Genomic DNA, 19,518 nt, shown 5'->3' on the forward strand with positions numbered 1-19,518 from the left:
CAGTAATAAGTCTGATGGCGTGCTAGGGTGTAAAGGTACAGATGGAAAGAAACTAGAGCCATATTCAAGTCGAGAGTACAATAGAAACTAGAGGATACAATGGGATTAAGACTCAATGAAAGGGGGAGTAGCAGGTGTGTGAGGAGATTTTGTGACTTCTCGCTAATAATTTATAAACCAGGGATGAGTCATTTGAGGTCATTCATTTGTTCAGTGGTGTTCAAACTCGGTCCCAAAGGGGACCCTCTGTGTATACTGGGTTTCATTCCAACCAAAATTGCGATCTCAAAAGTTAACAAACTGTTAATTTTTCATAATTAGGTGCTTTTCATGTTTAGAGGGATTATTTACCCTCTTTAGCCACATTATGTCAGAAATAGCTATGCGTGCTATTAAGATAAAAGTTCACATGGTGCTACATTGCAAACAACTATATAAAACAAAATTTTTAACTGATCAAATTTAGGACTGAGGGGAATTTGGTTGTTGGACACATTTTAGTAAATCTGTTATAATTGTCTTTGAATTCTTCATTATCTACCGGTTCATTCTAGTGGCCAGGTGTCCACACTTTTACAAATTAGGACCCTATTGATTCACCTGTCTTTAACTTGATCAGTTAAATAATTTTGTTTGCAGTATAGCACAACAAGAATAATGTGACCATTGGAATTGTATTCTTCATGGCATGCTTTCTGACATAATGTGGCTTAATAGGGAAACAATCCCTCTCAATATGAAAAGCACCCAATGAAAGAAAATTAACTGCTAGATAAAATTCCGGGATTGCAATTGTGGTTGGAACGAAAACCAGCATACACAGTGGGTCCCGAGGACCGTGTTTGAATACCACTGCATTAGTTCCACTCCAGAAATAACAGAAGACTGATGTATTTGATTGTACATTTGTCTTTAATTATACAGAACTTTAAACCAGTGGCATAGACATTCAGATACGAAAACAGGACGTATGTGGAAGGTCGTTAGCTAAAAAAAAGTAATAAACCTAAAATTAACATTCGGTATCGCACTGTATTCTTACTAGGCAAGCTGTTGGCATTGTTAGCATCAGAGGCCTTTGGTATGACTTTTCTCTGCACGCACTCCCTCTGGTGGTGATCGGGAGAACGGCGATTCTCCTTCAGACTTCAGAAGAAAATGGCGGAAGGCGAACTGAATGTTGACAGCATCATCTCTCGACTCTTGGAAGGTACGAAATTTTAGGATTTTGCATTTATCTGTACTGCGATAGAAATTGTAATCGGTGGTGACATTTATGCAGATTTGTCATTTTGTTTGTCAACGACCGATAACTCGATGCAAGGCTGTTTATAAACAGCTGGGACGTTGGTTTCTCCGAAGCGGTCGGTACTATACAAGTATAGAAATAGAAAATTTGTAGCGCCCTAAGATAGCTCGCTGGCTGTACTGAACTCACTATTTGAAAATCCGCCTCTATATTTGCTAAAACGACGGCCAAATTTACTCGAAAAACGAGTGGAATCACCTTTTCACAAGGTTGTGCTTTACCTAACTGCGTAGAATCGCGTCCGAATGTTGTTGCAAGCTAGCACACTAGCTAGCGCTTAGTGTTCGGTTGTGTGACTCGCTAGATTGCTAACTAGGTGTGTTTTGTCAGATGTTTTGGACTGCAGTGATGACGGACAATGGCTTGCAAGCCATCTAGCTAGTGCGGTTTGATTGACAAACAGCAACTAGTGCCGTTTATTTTCCTCAGTACCATTGCACTTCGGTGATCAGAATAGGTTTTGTTTTTTACGTTGAACCAGAACTCGCTAACTAGCCAGCTGCTTAAAGAGAGGTGGGACAGAAAGTCGAATGTAGCTTGGCGCACGCACACACCCCCTCCGCACTTGGTAACGAACAACAACAGCTATATTGGAATTCTGTGCACGGCAACAGAGGGGCTGTTCCCTCGGACACTGAATGCATGGTCGAGAGTGCACAATGACCAGGGAACAGGGGAATATTGCTTGGTTTCACATAATGGTGTCTTTTCTGCTTCTGTTGTTTTTTAAAATCCGTATTTGCCTTTCCGACAATTTCATCATCTGTGAGTCCGTCCTCAGCTCTTCAGAACGGTTGCCTTGCGTCTGACAGTTATCTCGCTTAGTCCACCCACCTGTCATTCTCTGCGTGCTAGTAGACCTGTGGCTATTGGTAATGTTCTTCTTGTTACTAGTAAGACGTACCCAGATGAATTCGCTGATTTGAAAGCAAATACGTCATCCTCCATTCGATCCCAGTGATTATGTCCCTGGATACAGATAAGCATTAAAAAGCAATCTCGCTTGACCTGAACCTCATTTTAATATTTGGATTTATTAAAGCTAGCTGTTATATTAAGCGCCCGAAGGAGCTGCAGATATCTGCAAATATAGCCTAAATTATGACAGGCCATTTCCTCCAGTCAGCCAGGAATAAAATAATGTGATAAATATATGTTGAAATGTCAGTTCAGTTATGAGGCTGTGAGAATTTGGGGATAATCGGGCTGAACAAACCAGTCTGGCAAGGTTTTGCGACTCTTCACGTTTGGTTGGTGTGAGGCAAAATGTCGGAACAGTTCAGAATTAATGCTCACAACGGTTCTGCAAAAGGAAGGGGCACTCTGTAAAATTACGGAAAAACATTGACGGCTGGTGTGAAGCTTCAGGGTCATCTCTATTGAAACACTCAGTGGAGAATCCCAGAAGAGGTATTGAAACTGTCAAAGCAATTGCAAAGGCTTTCTCCTGTGGGTAGCGACCCTTGGCAAACCCATTACCGCAGTTTCAGTGTGACAAACAATAGTAATACTGAAGTGAAACAGGCACAGTATTTGCTAAAGTGTACGTTAACAGCTTTGTTTTAAACTATCATATCTCAGTATTAAAAATTAACCATATCAAGGCTGTAGTACTGCAAGTGCGTCATAAATAAATGTATTTCATAGTTTCTCATCCAGTTCCTTAAGGGAGCACAGAACCTTTAACAGCTTGTATGGTGAACCCTTGCTCACATGAACGGTGATCTCACCTCCTTTTGACAGAAGTCACATGCCTTTAATGGTGTCAGACAGTGCACAGTCAAAGCTGAATTGCCTTGATTTACCAAATAACCAAATTCCCTTGGTCTAAAGTGGTTTCTTTGTGGAACCACCCTGTTCACCACTGCACTCTACCTAGGCCTACATATTTTTGTACATTTCATATATGAATGGTTAACTATGTAATTCCAACTTCTGTTAGAGTAAAGTGCTGCAGTAAGGGTACATTTAAATTTTTGTCTTCCTATATTTCCCCTATTTCTTTTTGAGTTTGAGGATGGCTTGACCCAGTGGTACAGATGGGTTTGTGACCTTGAACAAAGGAAAACAAAATACACATATTTAGGCCTTGCCTCATACTCAAGTCTGTGTATTGTTTGAAAAAATGTATTGTCTTATTGTTTTTAGTGCCATTGACGCTATTGTACACAAAGAGAGGGTGAAAGAGCAAGAGTTGAATCGATTTTTGCTCCTGGAAAGATGTATGGAACCGACATGGGGAGGAGGTTGTAGAGGGCTGCTCTCTGGATCTCCCATCTCTCTGGATGGGCAGACTTCCCTCTAAAGAATGTCGTATAATGAGAGTTGCTTTAATTAGCCATGCTCCTCAACGATTAATCACCCACCGAACAAGACAAGCCAGTCGCTCGATGACCAGCTGACTCAGTTTTACTGCTTGCCCGATCGGAGCCCAGCGGAAGGACTTGCCCTAAATTAGCAGCGAGACCCCTGCGCACCACACAGGTTTTTTTCCCCCCCTCTTGGACAACAGCACGCTAGCCATGTCCCTCCGCCGATGACCGAGCGAGCCGTAAATCCCGCCCAGGCTCTGCTGCCACCATCGTCTCATCCCGCAGTTCTCCGTCACCCGAGGGGAAAGCGATGTTTTGGCGGATTAAGACGATTAATTGAAAAGCGCAGCGGAGTGCAGATAAGGGGGGGGGGGGGCACGCGAGCGAAGAGCTCCGGTAATCCGGCTCAGACCGCACCACCTTGCCGGTGCGATCCGTCGATCTTCGAGGGAAACCGGGAGTCGGAAGTGGAGAGGTGCGGCTGCGAGAGTCCTTCGACCGCAGACTCTCGGCTCCGCGGTCCGACGGGCGCTTGGCTCCTCGATACGGACGGCGGGGCGCGCGGCTCTGGGGGCAGCGCGGCGGAAAGGGCGCCCTGTTATGTAAAAAAAAAAAAAGGGTCGTGCTGCGCCGCCTCGCTGTGTGGAGCCCGCCTCGCCCGCTGCCCGCGGGACGCCGAGCGCTCGGACTGACCGCACGCAGTGGCCTGGACATTGACGCTTGTTGTGCCGGGGCTTTATACTTTCAGCTGACCCGACGTGTGTGGATTTGTCCAAAAATGCTGTTAATGATTATGAAGAGCATTAGAGTGAGTTTGGATTTATTGGACATTTTAATCGTGGACTCTGATGCACATTTTTTTCCCCAGGCCCTCCCATACCTCTGATGTGAGGCAATAAAACAGAATTCCTCTAATTAACGTATGACACCTAAGACTCTGCGTTCCCAATTATTTTTATGAGACAGTTAAGACTCTGAGTTCCCTCATTTCAGTGAGGCAGTTAAGACTCTGAGCTCCGTCTTATTTCTATGAGACAGTTAAGACTCGGAGCTCCTTCTTATGTAGGCTATATGAGACAGTTAAGACTCTTAGTTCCTTCTTATTTCTATGAAGCAGTTAAGACACTGAGCTCTCTCTTGTTTTTATGAGACAGTTAAGACTCTTAGTTCCTTCTTATTTCTATGAAGCAGTTAAGACTGAGCTCTCTCTTATTTTTATGAGACACTTAAAACTCTGAGTAAGTTAAGACTCTAAGCCCCTTCCTATTGCCTTATGAGACAAAGACTCTAAGCTCCCTCTATGAGGCAGTTAGGACAGCTCCCTCTTCTTTCTATGAGACAGTTAAGACTAGACTCTTAGCTCCTTCTGATTTACATATAAGCAAGTTACAACTGAGCTCCCTCATATTTCTATTTGAGCCAGTTAAGATTCTGAGTTCTCTCGTATTTTTATGAGACTGTTAAGATTCTGAATTCCCTCTTATGTCTATGAGTCAGGTGAGACTCTTGAGCCCCCTCCTATTTCCACATGAGACAAAGATTCTAAGCTTTTTCTACAAAGCAGTTAAGACTGAGTTCCATGTGACGGGGCTCCTCTTATTTCTACATGAGCCAGTTAAGACACTGAGCTCCCTCTTATTTCTATATGAACCAGTTAAGACACTGAGCTCCCTCTTATTTCTGTATGAGCCAGGTAAGACACTGAGCTCCCTCTTATTTCTATATGAACCAGTTAAGACACTGAGCTCCCTCTTATTTCTATATGAGCCAGTTAAGACTGACATGAGCTCCCTCTTATTTCTTATGACCAGTTAAGACACTGAGCTCCCTCTTATTTCTATATGAGCCAGTTAAGACACTGAGCTCCCTCTTATTTCTGTATGAGCCAGTTAAGACACTGAGCTCCCTCTTATTTCTGTATGAGCCAGTTAAGACACTGAGCTCCCTCTTATTTCTGTATGAGCCAGTTAAGACACTGAGCTCCCTCTTATTTCTATATGAGCCAGTTAAGACACTGAGCTCCCTCTTATTTCTATATGAGCCAGTTAAGACACTGAGCTCCCTCTTATTTCTATATGAGCCAGTTAAGACACTGAGCTCCCTCTTATTTCTGTATGAGCCAGTTAAGACACTGAGCTCCCTCTATTTCTTAGACTTAAGACCTGAGCCTCATTTCATCAGTTAAGAATTCCTCTTTTTCATGAGCAGTAAGCACTGAGCCCTATTTCAGACAGTTAACTGAGCTCCCTCTTCTTTCTGTATGAGCCAGTTAAGACACTGAGTTCCCTCTTATTTCCATTTGAGCAACTTAAGGCTCTGAGCTCAATTTGACAGTCAGTAAAGAATTTCTTCTTGCATTGGCGAGTCAGATGGCTTGCAAATGTTTTACGGTGTTTATTTTTTAATGGAATAGTTTTTAAAATAGCGTAGTTTTTAAAGCGAGGGCTGTATTTTTGCATACTATCCGACATGTCTGAACATCTGAGAGGATTGTTCAGCATTCCAGACCCTTTCTTGACAAAACAAGGTGCAAATAGCAGGCAACGATTTGAACCTATGAAGCTGTCGCATGTAGGCTCTTAGTGGGTCATGGTTGTGGTCCGTCATGTAGGTCACAGTTGACCAGCGTAAAGTTGTGCAGACTGCGGTGAACGCATTTGTTGTATGGTGCTTTGAAGTGCAGTCCATGTGAGCATTGATGGAATGGATCCCCTTACCGTTCTTCTAAATGGGGCTACGGTGCCGAATCTCACAGATCATGCGGTACTGAGAGAGAGACAGAGCTATTTCCTGTAACCTAGTCTCTGTTAAGTTGACATTTCAAGATGCTTTGATCATAGATTTAGGCCTAGGCCACGTATCACATTCATCCTATTGGCTACATTTTCACAACATAGATGTAGAGCAGAGCCGGTCAGTTCTATTCCTGGAGGGCTGATGTGTTCAGGTTTTCTGTTTCAAACAATTACCCTGGGTCACTTAGATAATTAGCTGGAGACACCAATGCTGGCTCACTCGTGGATGAAATCTCGGTAAAACTTTCTCGGTGAAAATGGGGACACAGAAACAGGTATCAGCTGCCGTTAATCAGATTGTCAACACATTTAAAGATAATATCCTCTGGTCTACAACACGGGCCTTAATAAATGGGCAGGACAATGACTGGAAAGACCATACTGGGAAGAAAGCCAGTTTACCTGAAAGAGTGGCACCCCCACCCTATCCTCCTTACTAACTAACCACCCTGTCCAGCAAGAAGACAGTGGAACAGTCCACTGCCTACCCTATTGATCTTTGCACAATGTATGTAGACACAGAAGGCTGCGTTTGCATTGCCAAAGCATCAGAATCCTGCAGTGGGTTTGGTGTTATGATTCAAAAGCCCATTACATTTACATTACACATCGCATCATAAACTGTTTCCGGCATTCCATACAGTTACGGAAAAAAACACTGATTTACACTAGGCATATCTTTAGGTCCGCTCAAGATATGCTTGTGTATGGTCCTATGGCTCGCCTTGTAGCCTATATGCAGTGTGTGGTTAAATTGTTCTTTTTATCCATATTGCCCTTCTGCCATCTGCATTGTGGACGATCATTGCTGCCTAACACTGTATGTTTGAAGGTTCTGTTAAAAACTGGAGGATTAACTGTTCTGATGATGCAAGAAGACCCGAGACCTTTCTCACATATAACGCTATGATCTATCAATGAGAGATTTCTCTTAACACTTACACAGATCTCACATGTGTAATTGCACAGATCGGTAAATGACGTGGATGCCTCATGTACTGCTACCTCCAGGTGTCAATAAGGAACCAGCCAGAGTTGTTAATGGTGTCTGTGTGAGAAGATTTGAGTACGGTATAATCAGGGCACTGATATACAAGCAAGCACGGCCTTGTCCACGGAGACGATGACTGTACCTCAAGCACAGGCACCAACACAGCAGTGTGCGTCTGCATTCTGTGGGCTGGGGCTCCCCAGTGTGTATTATGTGTGCTGCCTCTGTTGGCTTCTGTTTGAGCAGGAGGTTTGGAAGTCGTTGGAAGCCGTGCTTGAAAAAGAAAGAGGGGGAAACTCCCCCGGTAGTCTGGTAGCGGCCCTGTGTTAGAAATAGTGATAGACCAGGTTCCAGCTCTCGCCAGCTTTCTGGTCAGACCTCAGGGCTCTCTGTCTCTCTCTCTCTCTCTCTCTCTCTCTTTCTATCTCACTTGGCACCTGACCAGGAGAGCATGCACCACCCGCTCACCACGATAGCTGTTTAACCCCATTACTGACCATTCGCTGGTCAATAAGCACAAGATCCTGGCATCTAGCAACCGCGTGGCGACTCACTGATTTTGAGGAGAACTTCGTATTCGACATGCGTAGCCGCACAGGTCAGGTTTCCCCTTCGAAAATGGCACAAAAAAAATCCACTTTCAGTGGCCATTGAAAAGTAGAGGGGAGGTGAAGCTGTTGGGGGGAATGAAAAGCCAGCCTTGCCAGCCTAAAGTTTCTCTCTTATAATGCCCTCTTTCACACTTCCAGGAACATCAGAGAAGAGGCTCGGTGACTTAGGAGGACCAAAGTGCATGGCTTACATAAGGACCAAACCAATACAAATCCTGCCTGTCTCTAGCATTCATACACGGTTTCCATCCTGCACTGATAGTATTTTTTTTGTATGCTCATGTACTGTATGTAATTGCAGTGCATGGCCAGTCAGGAGTTTACCCCAGAATTGAAGGCCCTTTAGCCTAGGCTATATGTTATTGTTTGACATAAAATTTTAAAGAATCAAGTTGTCCTTATTTCAGTCAAACTGCTCTGCTCTCTCTGTATATTGTTCAGTTTTTTGATCCGCAATATTGCGAGTTTGCCACTTTCTGAAATATTTCACTACTGAAATATGTGACTAATATGTGATTTGATGTAAAGCATTTAGCCGTTGGATTGAATTTCTGCACCATCGTGGGGTTTGTTGTCGGTGGCTGCGTTATTGAACTTAAAAATAATCTCTTGTTTTTCTTAACACACGTTTACTGTTTTTGGACTGAGCAAAGGTTTCTGTCCCCTAATCTCTGTGTGCTTGCTGGCGTGGACCTCGAACCGAAAAAACTCACTGTCCAAACTGAAATCTGCAGCCTTATGTAAGATGAGTTCAAAAAGCAGCAAAGAACATAAACATAAGCGCACTGCAAAAACAGCCTCCCTGGTAGGCCACAGGAGAAATAAGGCCTAGGGTTGAGGGCTAGCCTATCTGGGAAGCAGCTGGAGGTTTAAATGGCAAAGTATTCTATTTTTGGAAGTTAGCTACATTACCACCCAGACTGGGAAAGGCATGAAGGCATTTTTAATTAAAAACGTTTAGTGCATTTTTAGAATTTTAATATAGAAAAGGAAAATTTAGAACAAAGTGGGTTACCCTACGGAAGCCAAAGTCTTGTGAGAAACTAAATATACCCAGGCCTTGTCACAGGGTCTCGCTGCCTTTGAAAACCTTGATGAGGCCTAGATTTGTACGCAGCGTCGCGCTACCGCCGCAGTCCAGTTTTTTTTTGCGCCGACCGAAGCTGAAATGGTCGAGTCGAAGCTGTCTGACAGGCCGTTAGCGCCTGCTGTGAAACAAGATCTGGATTAGATCGTGCGCTTTTTAAACGACTCTTCAAAAAAAACAATCGCGGTCACTTGATACTGTGATGTCAGTTGTTTTGATTTAAGCGTCTTAAGTAATGAGACGAGCTGTCACCTTTATTTTACGCTGTGTCAACATTGCTTTCGCGTTTGCGGTTTTTGCCCGTTTAAGCGATAGCACGACCGCGTATCGAAGAACCGAAACCACCGCTCGCTTTTCTGTGCGCGAGCTGTTCAGTAGCCCGGCGAAAATCGGCGATGCCATTGGTGCGGTGGAGAGGCCGTCTTGCCAGAAAAAGGTGTTGAGAGGACCAATGGGAGCGCGGTGTTTAACGTGTGTGCCCCCCCCCCCCCCCCCCCAGTGCGAGGATGTCGTCCGGGGAAGATCGTGCAGATGACGGAGGCGGAGGTCCGGGGGCTGTGCATCAAGTCCCGCGAGATCTTCCTCAGCCAGCCCATCCTGCTGGAGCTGGAGGCCCCCCTCAAGATCTGCGGTCAGTCCGCCGCTCCTCTCCTCCCTCCTCCCTTCTTTCTCTCTCAATTTTTGTTGTACCTTCTCCACCCCCCCCACCTCTCTCGCTCTCTGTCTCTTTTCCTTCATCTCTCCTTCTGTCACGCTTTCTCATCTCGTCTCGCCCCTTCCCGTTTCTCCGCCCCTTTTCTTTTCTCAGCGTGCCCTCGGTTTTTGGTTGGCCGGCCCGGGCCGCCACTCAAAGAGCGCGGTGAGACTCATCTGAAAGGCGGGGCCGTCCGACAGGCGAGCGCGCTGCCCTCCTGTGGCGCTCTCTCTCCCGCGGGTCGTGCCAGAGTCGGGGGGCACCAGCCGTGTCCCGCGGCGCCAACGTCTGTGGCGGAATTCCCTCTCCGTGTTTTTAAACGGAAGGTGCCAGCCTGCGTTCCCTGTGCGGCTCGGCCTGACCGTGCCAAAAAATGGCTGCTTCCGTGGTGATTCTTTCACCATATCCAGTTTCGTTATGTCTATTGCCTATTGTGGTCTCTCTCTCTCTCTCTCTCTCTCTCTCTCTCTCTCCCTCTCTCTCTCTCTCTCTCTGTCTCTCTGTCTCTGTCTCTCTCTCTCTCTCTCTCTCTCTCTCTCTGTGTGTGTGTGCGTGTGCACGCGCGCGCAAGCTCTTCCAGAAAGATGACCTAATGGCCTTTTGTTGCTGTACTTCAGTTGTCCAAAGTACGGCGGACAATGTCGCCCTTGTGATCTCAGATTCACGCATCGAGCTCGTTTCAGGGGACTCGCGTCTGAGGGAAGTTCTTCGCGTTTCCTTTTTTCTCTGCCCCCCTCCTCTCCTCTCTATGTCTGTCCATCGTTCTCCCTCCCTTCTTCCCTCTCTCTCTCTCCCTCCTCTTTGACACACTCGGGAGTTAGGCCCTATCAGTTGAAGGAAGGCCATGTTGGTTTATAGGAATTTGGCCTCCATATTAACTTGTCAGATGTTTATCACTCACTTTGTTTATTCTGCTACAGCAGCCTGGAGGGTTGAGACTCTGTGTTAACGTCTGCACTGTGTTTCTCATGTCGTCCCACACTGCCCGATTCCCTGAACGTGGTCTGTTCGGGCCATGCAGGACCCCTGTATTGGACGGAGTGTAGCACAGTGGGTAAGGAACTGGGCTTGTAACCGAAAGGTCGCAGGTTCGATTCCCGGGTAAGGACACTGCCGTTGTACCCTTGAGCAAGGTACTTAACCGTAATTGCTTCAGTAAATATCCAGCTGTATAAATGGATACAATGTAAAAAATGCTATGTACAAAAGTTGTGTAAGTCGCTCTGGATAAGAGCGTCTGCTAAATGCCTGTAATGTAATGTAATGTATCTTGAGGGATTTGATCCCTGTCGAGTACTACTGTCACTCCTGTGAGGACTATAGCAGCTCAATCAGCCCAGCGTGAGATTATATAAGACTACAACTGCCCACTACTGATTTCCTGACTCTCCTGCACTCTGTACGCATATGCATACGCACATGCGGCACACGCATACACACACACACACACACAAACACACGCACGTGCGCATACACCATGCACAACTCGCGCACGCACACAGAACATACATACGCTCATGTGCGCACACAACATTCGCATACAAAACACGCATTATAAACGACACAAATGTAAATTCACACACACACACAGTACGTGCATCGCTCCCACAGTCTCCCACGCAGCGGGCTAAAAACGTCTCTTCGCCATGCTGACCAGCGCGCGCGGACTCGCGCGTGGGCGCGTCTTTAAATAGCCCCGGGCGGGCGGATTACTCGGGAGCGCGTGGACGGGGACGGTGGTGGCGTGTGCGCTGTGCCGTGGCGAGAGTTTTTACTGGGGAACAGCGGTGAATGTGGGGCACGTGCTGTAAGCGTGATGGAGGATGACTGTTTCGTTCTCCCGAGTTCCCGCCCCTCTCTCTCTCCTTCTTCCTTCTTCCTCGTCTCTCTCGTTCCTTGCACACTTCCTGTCCTCCCCATCTAGTGATAGACCAGCATCCAGCTCCATTCCCCAACCCCCCCCCCAGCCCACCTCCCCTTCGTGATTAGCAGGAAGGGGGGTTCAGATGGCGGCTGTGGGGTTGCTGCCTTCATGTGTCAGTGACGGGCCCAACGTTGATTTGCTCCTAGAGTTTTCCGGTTCTTTCCGCCATTCCTTCTTATAAGAGGGCAAGAGTGAGATACCGGCTGAAGATGAGGGGCAGTTGAGTAAGGGGATCTGTGCCGTGAAGAGCGTACAGCCCTTCAGCATGTTACTGGCGGTTATGTAACCTGTTTGGTTGCTTCGCAGCGATGGTCTTACACCCAGCTGCAATGCGATTGAAGTCTGTGCCTAAGCTAGTTTCTTGTCAGATTTCTTTCCTTTTCAGAAAAGGGTGTTAGCCACAGAGTGAGCATTGTGTCTGTGTGTGTGTGTGTGTGTGTGTGTGTTTGTGTTTGTGTACGTGTGTGGTGTTTGTGTGTGTGAGTATGTGCGTGTGCGCATGCACGTCCGCAAACATGCAACAGTGATTTCATCTATCACGTGTGGCACCTGCATCACCAGTGTCACTGTTCCAAGCATCCTGGGTGTTACTAAACCAGTGTGCTTAGCTGTGTGCACTGTGTGCTCTGTGGTCCGCTGCAGTGTGTGTTGTTCTGTGGTGTGCGTGTGCTGGTGTCTCTGTGTGGTGTGTTGTGTGGTGTGCTGTGTATGTGTGTGTGTGTGTGTGTGTGTGTGTGTGTGTGTGCGTGCGCGTGTGTGTGCGTGGGTGTACTCTGTGTGTGTGTGTGTGTGCGTGCGTGTGTGTGTGCGTGGTGTCTGTGTGTTGTGCGTGGGTGTACTCTGTGTGTGTGTGTGTGCGTGCGTGTGTGTGCGTGCGTGGGTGTACTCTGTGTGTGTGTGTGTGTGTGTTTGCGTGTTTGTGTGTGCACATGTGTACGTGGGTGCACTCTGTATATGTAAGTATGTATGTATGTATGACTGTCACACGTGCCTCTTGTCCCCGGCTCTGGAGGGACTTGTTTGTCTGAGTGCCCCGCCTGTATTCCTCTGCAGAGCAGAGATGAGGGAGGGAGGGAGGGTGGGACGTTAGGCATGCTGTTGGCTCCAGCCCTTAATCTCTCACTCCCAGCAGTGTGCTGCTGTCACTCCTGCTCCCTCCCTCTCTCTCTCTCTCTCTCCCTCACTCTCTCTTTGACCTCCCTCTTCTTTCCTATTCGCTCATTCCTCTTGCTCTATGTACATGTTCTCCTTCTAATTTCTGGAACCCAGTCCACACTTGAGAAAAGCTTATTTGCCAGCTTGCCGTACCGATTCATCTTCCTCCCTGTCTTCTGTAAAATACTGAGAGCCATCTGCATTTCCTGCACTTAGCTCCCTGACATTAGCTGTCGCTTTTATAGCATGCTTTATAAAGATCAACTTTGATCGTGCTTTAATAATTGCTTTATATAGGTAAACTGTCTCATGTAGAACGTGAGGCATTCCGTATTTTATGTATTTATACATTTAATCCATTTATGTGGTTAGGGTCAAATTATGTATTAAAGGGTCATTTGTTTGCCTTTTATGATTAAATAAATGTAATAATGTGTTTGTTATATTGGTCCAAAATCGCCTCTGAAGGGGCTTTTGTAGGCTGTGCGAATCTGTCACGAGAGCTGTTAGCTGGAATTTTGGCGGCGTCTGATGCGAAAGGAGGCTGTGAAGCCGTTCTGTGGCGTGAAAAGGGCTCACTTTCCCTATGCTGCTGCTTTATTCTTTCCTTCTTCCTCCCGTCTCCTGTTCTCCGTGTTCGCGTCACCATCCCTCTCTTCCCCCCCCCTCTCTCTCTCTCTCTCTCTCTTTGATGTGGCTACCTCTCTCTCTCGCAGGTGACATCCACGGGCAGTACACGGACCTGCTGCGGCTCTTCGAGTACGGCGGCTTCCCCCCGGAGGCCAACTACCTGTTCCTGGGCGACTACGTGGACCGAGGCAAGCAGAGCCTGGAGACCATCTGCCTGCTGCTGGCCTACAAGATCAAGTACCCCGAGAACTTCTTCCTGCTGAGGGGCAACCACGAGTGCGCCTCCATCAACCGCATCTACGGCTTCTACGACGAGTGTAAGGCCCAGAGCGCTGATGCGCACACACACTCCCATACACACACACCCAACCGCATCTACGGCTTCTACGACGAGTGTAAGGCCCAGAGCGCTGATGCGTACACACACTCCCATACACACACACCCAACCGCATCTACGGCTTCTACGACGAGTGTAAGGCCCAGAGCGCTGATGCGCACACACACTCCCATACACACACACCCAACCGCATCTACGGCTTCTACGACGAGTGTAAGGCCCAGAGCGCTGATGCGTACACACACTCCCATACACACACACCCAACCGCATCTACGGCTTCTACGACGAGTGTAAGGCCCAGAGCGCTGATGCGTACACACGCTCCCATACACACACACCCAACCGCATCTACGGCTTCTACGACGAGTGTGAGGCCCAGAGCGCTGATGCGTACACACACTCCCATACACACACACCCAACCGCATCTACGGCTTCTACGACGAGTGTGAGGCCCAGCGCTGTGCGTACACACGCTCCCATACACACCACCCACCGCATCTAGGCTTCTACGACGAGTGTAAGGCCCAGACGCTGATGCTACACACGCTCCATACACACCACCCAACCGCATCTACGGCTTCTACGACGAGTGTAAGGCCCAGAGCGCTGATGCGTACACACGCTCCCATACACACACACCCGACCGCATCTACGGCTTCTACGACGAGTGTAAGGCCCAGAGCGCTAACGCGTACACACACTCCCATACACACACACCCAACCGCATCTACGGCTTCTACGACGAGTGTGAGGCCCAAGCGCTGACGCGTACACACACTCCCATACACACACACCCAACCACATCTACGGCTTCTACGACGAGTGTAAGGCCCAGAGCGCTGATGCGTACACACACTCCCATACACACACACCCAACCGCATCTACGGCTTCTACGACGAGTGTAAGGCCCAGAGCGCTAGTGCGTACACACACTCCCATACACACACACCCAACCGCATCTACGGCTTCTACGACGAGTGTAAGGCCCAGCGCGCTAGTGCGTACACACACTCCCATACACACACACCCAACCGCATCTACGGCTTCTACGACGAGTGTAAGACTGCGCGCACGTACACACACTCCCATACACACGCACGTACACACACGCATGCACGCACACGCACGCACACACACACACACACACACACACACACACACAAACACACACACACCCAACCGCATCTACAGCTTCTACGACGAGTGTAAGGCCCAGAGCGCTGATGCGTACACACACTCCCATACACACACACCCAACCGCATCTACGGCTTCTACGACGAGTGTAAGGCCCAGAAACATACACAAATACTCACACGCACGCACACACACATGCACGTAGAGTGCGTACGCACAGGTGCACGCACACAGACTGCATCAGCTGTTACTGTGAGACATGCACAAATACACGCTCTCACACACACGCACACGCGCACACAGACTGCATCTACTACTGTGAGACGTACACAAATACACACACACAAAAGCAGACCAGATCTATGAGAAGACAAGTGTAATGTGCACACACAAACATCAACAATCAAAGAAGTGGTAGAGCTTCCTCCACAGGTTGCGACTCCCAAGTCTAATTGGTAAGGTTCCATTGACCTTACGTAGCGATCGGGCCCTGAAGTACAGCCGGACCTTCCGCCCATTCTGCTTGTGTTAAGTGGGGATTGGTAAATGGTAAATGGACTGCATTTATATAGCGCTTTCATCCAAAGCGCTTTACAATTGGTGCCTCTCATTCACCAGAGCTGTTAGGGGTTAGGTGTCTTGCTCAGGGACACTTCGACACGCCCAGGGCGGGGGTCAAACCGGCAAACCTCCGACTGCCAGACAACCGCTCTTACCTCCTGAGCTATGTCGCCTCCTTGGAGTGGATTGGTTGGTGGGAATGGGAGCTGATGGCGTAATGTCTAGAGGACGTCTGCCCCGCCTGACTCTTCCTCTTTTCGTCCCTCCGTTTCGCCCTCTCAGGCAAGCGCCGGTTCAACATCAAGCTGTGGAAGACCTTCACGGACTGCTTCAACTGCCTGCCCATCGCCGCCATCATCGACGAGAAGATCTTCTGCTGCCATGGAGGTGTGTGTGTGTGTGTGTGTGTGTGTACACGTGGGGATAGGTGGGTGGAGTAGAGTGGAGCAGCTGTCGCGCAGTTTGAAAGCGTGTGAATAGAGAGAGCCACCTCTTGGGGATGGGCCTGGGTTCTGCCCATTTCTTGCACAGTCACAACCTCCTGATAATGTGACAGTAGAGTTCACGTCCCCGCGTTACACAAACACATGATTTACACTCGCTCTCCCTCCTCTCTGCCTCTGCAATCACGTGTACAGCAAGCCAATGGAATTATGCAATGAGTAATGTAATTTTAACCCCCTTCTAATGATGAATAATTGCTTGTTAGAAAACAGTCATTAGAACGTGGTTAGTAAGATGCAGCCTCTCTGTCCTTCTAGGTCTGTCTCCTGATCTGCAGTCTATGGAGCAAATCCGCCGCATCATGCGGCCCACCGATGTCCCTGATACAGGTGCGTGTGTGTGTGTGTGTGTGTGTGTGTGTGTGCGCGCATACGTGTGCTTGCATATGCATGCCTGTGTGTGCGTGCATGTGTCTACATGTGCTTGTGCATGTGTGCATATATGCCTTTGAAGGTAATTACAAGTCCGTAACGTGTGCGCGTTTGTGCTTGTGCATGCCCGCGCACCTCTGCAGGTTTGTTCCAGTCCACAGCGTGCACGGTCGTGCGTGTGTGTAAGTGTGTGGGCGTGCACACGTGTGTAGATAGTGACGGTCTGTCTCTGGCAGGCCTGCTGTGTGACCTGCTGTGGTCAGACCCAGATAAGGACGTCCAGGGCTGGGGGGAGAACGACCGGGGCGTGTCCTTCACGTTCGGGGCCGACGTGGTCAGCAAGTTCCTAAACCGCCACGACCTGGACCTCATCTGCAGAGCGCATCAGGTACTGAGCTCGGGCCTGCGGGGTGCGGCTGGAACACTGTAGGTTCCAGACATAGGTTCCAAATCCAGGGGCCCCTCACCAAAATACTGTACTCTCCCTCAGTGGCGATCCATCTAAATTAATGGGTTATTAATGCGTGTTTACACAGAATGTGAATCTGTTTTAAACTGGCCTTAAACGTGCCATTTCAGTGGCCGCTGTGATCGTAATCATTTATGGTAAAGATGGAAACGGTCTCTAGGTTAACAAAAACCGTACCTGCTATGCTGGTGAATTTAATTCCGTGGAATATTGAGCCAAATTTTATACATTTATTTTTGTTGATTGATGGTCTTGTCGTGTGTTAAATGCTATTAGGTGTGTGTACTGTTGTTTAGTTGTGTATATTATGTATAATGGAGCTTAGTTGTATTGTATATAATGATACTAGTTTGTATGTATTGTGTGTGTAGTGGTGCTCAGTCCTGTGTAGCCTGCAGCATTAACGCTGTATTTCCTGAACAGGTGGTGGAAGATGGGTACGAGTTTTTTGCCAAGCGACAGCTGGTGACGCTCTTCTCTGCTCCCAACTACTGCGGAGAGTTCGACAACGCTGGGGGCATGATGAGCGTGGACGAGTCCTTGATGTGCTCCTTCCAGGTAAGAACACGCGCACACGCACGCACGCACACGGATATGGAATTATTAATTAGAAGACACACAAACTCAGACATGCATAAATGTATATACGCACACGGTTTTCATTCACCACGCACTAGTGGAAACTATGTTCTGAAGATCTGCATGCAATGTTGTTAAGAGGCTAAAAGCTTCAAATGTTTTGGCACATTGCCTTCATCAGAGAAGCTGTGCTAGTGGCAGTCTTGCAGTATAAACCTCCTGCTAAAGCATCTTTAGTGTAAATGTATACACACACACACACACACACACACATGCGCATACTCAGACTGTGTAAATATTTCGCTGTCTGCCTCTGTTAGATCTTGAAACCGTCAGAGAAGAAAGCCAAGTACCAGTATGGGGGGGTGAATTCGGGACGTCCAGTCACCCCGCCCCGCACTGCCCAAGCCCCCAAGAAGAGGTGAGCGGCTGGTGTGTCCTGCCGGCCCTCCCCCGAACCCCGCGACCCCCCTCCCCCCCCCCCCCCATTGTACCCCTCTAACTACCCTTCTCTTCCGCCTGTAGGGGGCCCCCCGGCACCCCCTCTTCCACACTGACAACTTTCTTATACACGTGTACATATAAATTTTGCCGTGACCAATATCTTTTTTTTTTTTTCTTTCTTTCGGTTTTTTTTTTTCTTTTTTTGCTTGTTGGTATTTTCAATATTAATATTATTAGTTGGTCGGTTTTCCTGGCCCGTGTGTGTTTTGCTCAGATTCTGGTATTTTGAAGTGCGGCGATATGACACAGATGACTGCGTGAGGGCAGCGCGTGATGCGCCTGGTCGTGTTGGGACTCGGTTGCGACGTTTAGAGTGAGTGACACTTTTAGCCTGCTCTGCGCTGTCAGTGGATTTGACTGGGGGAATGTAATTGCACTCGACTGGACTAAAGCAAATTTCCAAATGGAGAAACCCTATTGAACTTATTGTTTGTAGAACCATGAAAAAGATGATAGCGCCCATATGTGCACATTTATATACAGATACTCCTTACAAAAAAATACTGCAGGTACTGTGAAGTTATGCTGTAGTGTAACTGAAGTAAATTGCAGTTAAAATGCAGTATAAAAGAGCTCTACTTCATGGAAACTGCACAAGAATTAGGGCAACTGCATTATAACTGTAGTAATATCGCAAATTTAAAAAAAATATGTCCAAAATATATTGCATAATACTGCAGTAATCATTACGACTGCAGTTGAATGGCGGTTGTTTTTTGAAAGGGACGTACACAGTTTTAGTACCCAGTGCAATAGGTGGAACGTGTTCACACACAAAAGGGCTCTGTGTAACAGCACGATCGTTACCGTTTGTGGGGCTTCGCCCCGCATCGCTTAAGGCGTCCACGACAGACGCCCGTGAAGACGGGTCCTTTGGAGGCCCCTGTCTCAGCCAGCTGCCGCTGTAAAGGTCGTATCAGTTGAAGGGAAGCATTTGCGAGAGTCCCTCTGGAACCTTGCGGCCTACGCTGAGGGAACCTTGCTTTTTCGGTGTCTGTGAATTTACGCCGATGCTGGGTGTGGGGGGGGGGCAATGGGCTTCGTCGGAACCGTTTAAAAGGTCAAAGGCGAACGAGGACGATTGGCTGAGATTACCCCACCGTGACCGGCACAATCGTCCGGCCCAGTGCTTCCTCATACAGCGACGGTGCAGCGACTAGAGGTCAAGGTTAGCCGTGTGTGTGTGTGTATATATCAGAGGAAGAGGGGTGTCGTCTAGCTCGGAGTGCTTTAAGTTGTTTGTGGTGCCACCTGGTGGTAATACTGCATAAGTGAATGGGGGTGTTGGGGGGGGGGCAGAGATGTCCTCTCAGCCTGACCTGGCTTGAAAATGAGGGATTCTTCACCGCTGTTGAACCACACCAAATTTGCCAGTCAGAACTGACTGCCTGTGCCGTGTGCTTCAGAATAGTGTACGCATACACACATAACAAGAATATGTGCAAGTAAGAATTCACATTGTCTTTTTTTTTTTTTTTTAAAGAATGTTTTTGATTTGAGTTTTGTTGTTTGCTTGTTAATTTCTTTTATTTCCTAATGTCAGGAA

At 47.8% G+C, this 19,518-nt stretch overlaps 1 protein-coding gene across 1 annotated transcript; it reads left to right on the plus strand.

Moving 5' to 3' along the window:
- The first annotated feature begins 1,050 nt into the window (after positions 1-1,050).
- On the plus strand, positions 1,051-19,248 carry ppp1cb (protein phosphatase 1, catalytic subunit, beta isozyme). Its single transcript, XM_064339745.1, has 8 exons — positions 1,051-1,210; positions 9,605-9,736; positions 13,595-13,825; positions 15,828-15,932; positions 16,307-16,378; positions 16,657-16,808; positions 17,313-17,447; positions 17,789-19,248. Exons 1-8 carry the CDS (start codon positions 1,159-1,161, stop codon positions 17,891-17,893), a joined length of 984 nt encoding a protein of 327 aa, XP_064195815.1. The 5' UTR covers positions 1,051-1,158; the 3' UTR covers positions 17,894-19,248.
- Positions 19,249-19,518: the final 270 nt, after the last annotated feature.

This window comes from Anguilla rostrata, chromosome 6, assembly GCF_018555375.3.
Source record: "Anguilla rostrata isolate EN2019 chromosome 6, ASM1855537v3, whole genome shotgun sequence".
Taxonomy (NCBI): Eukaryota; Metazoa; Chordata; class Actinopteri; order Anguilliformes; family Anguillidae; genus Anguilla; species Anguilla rostrata.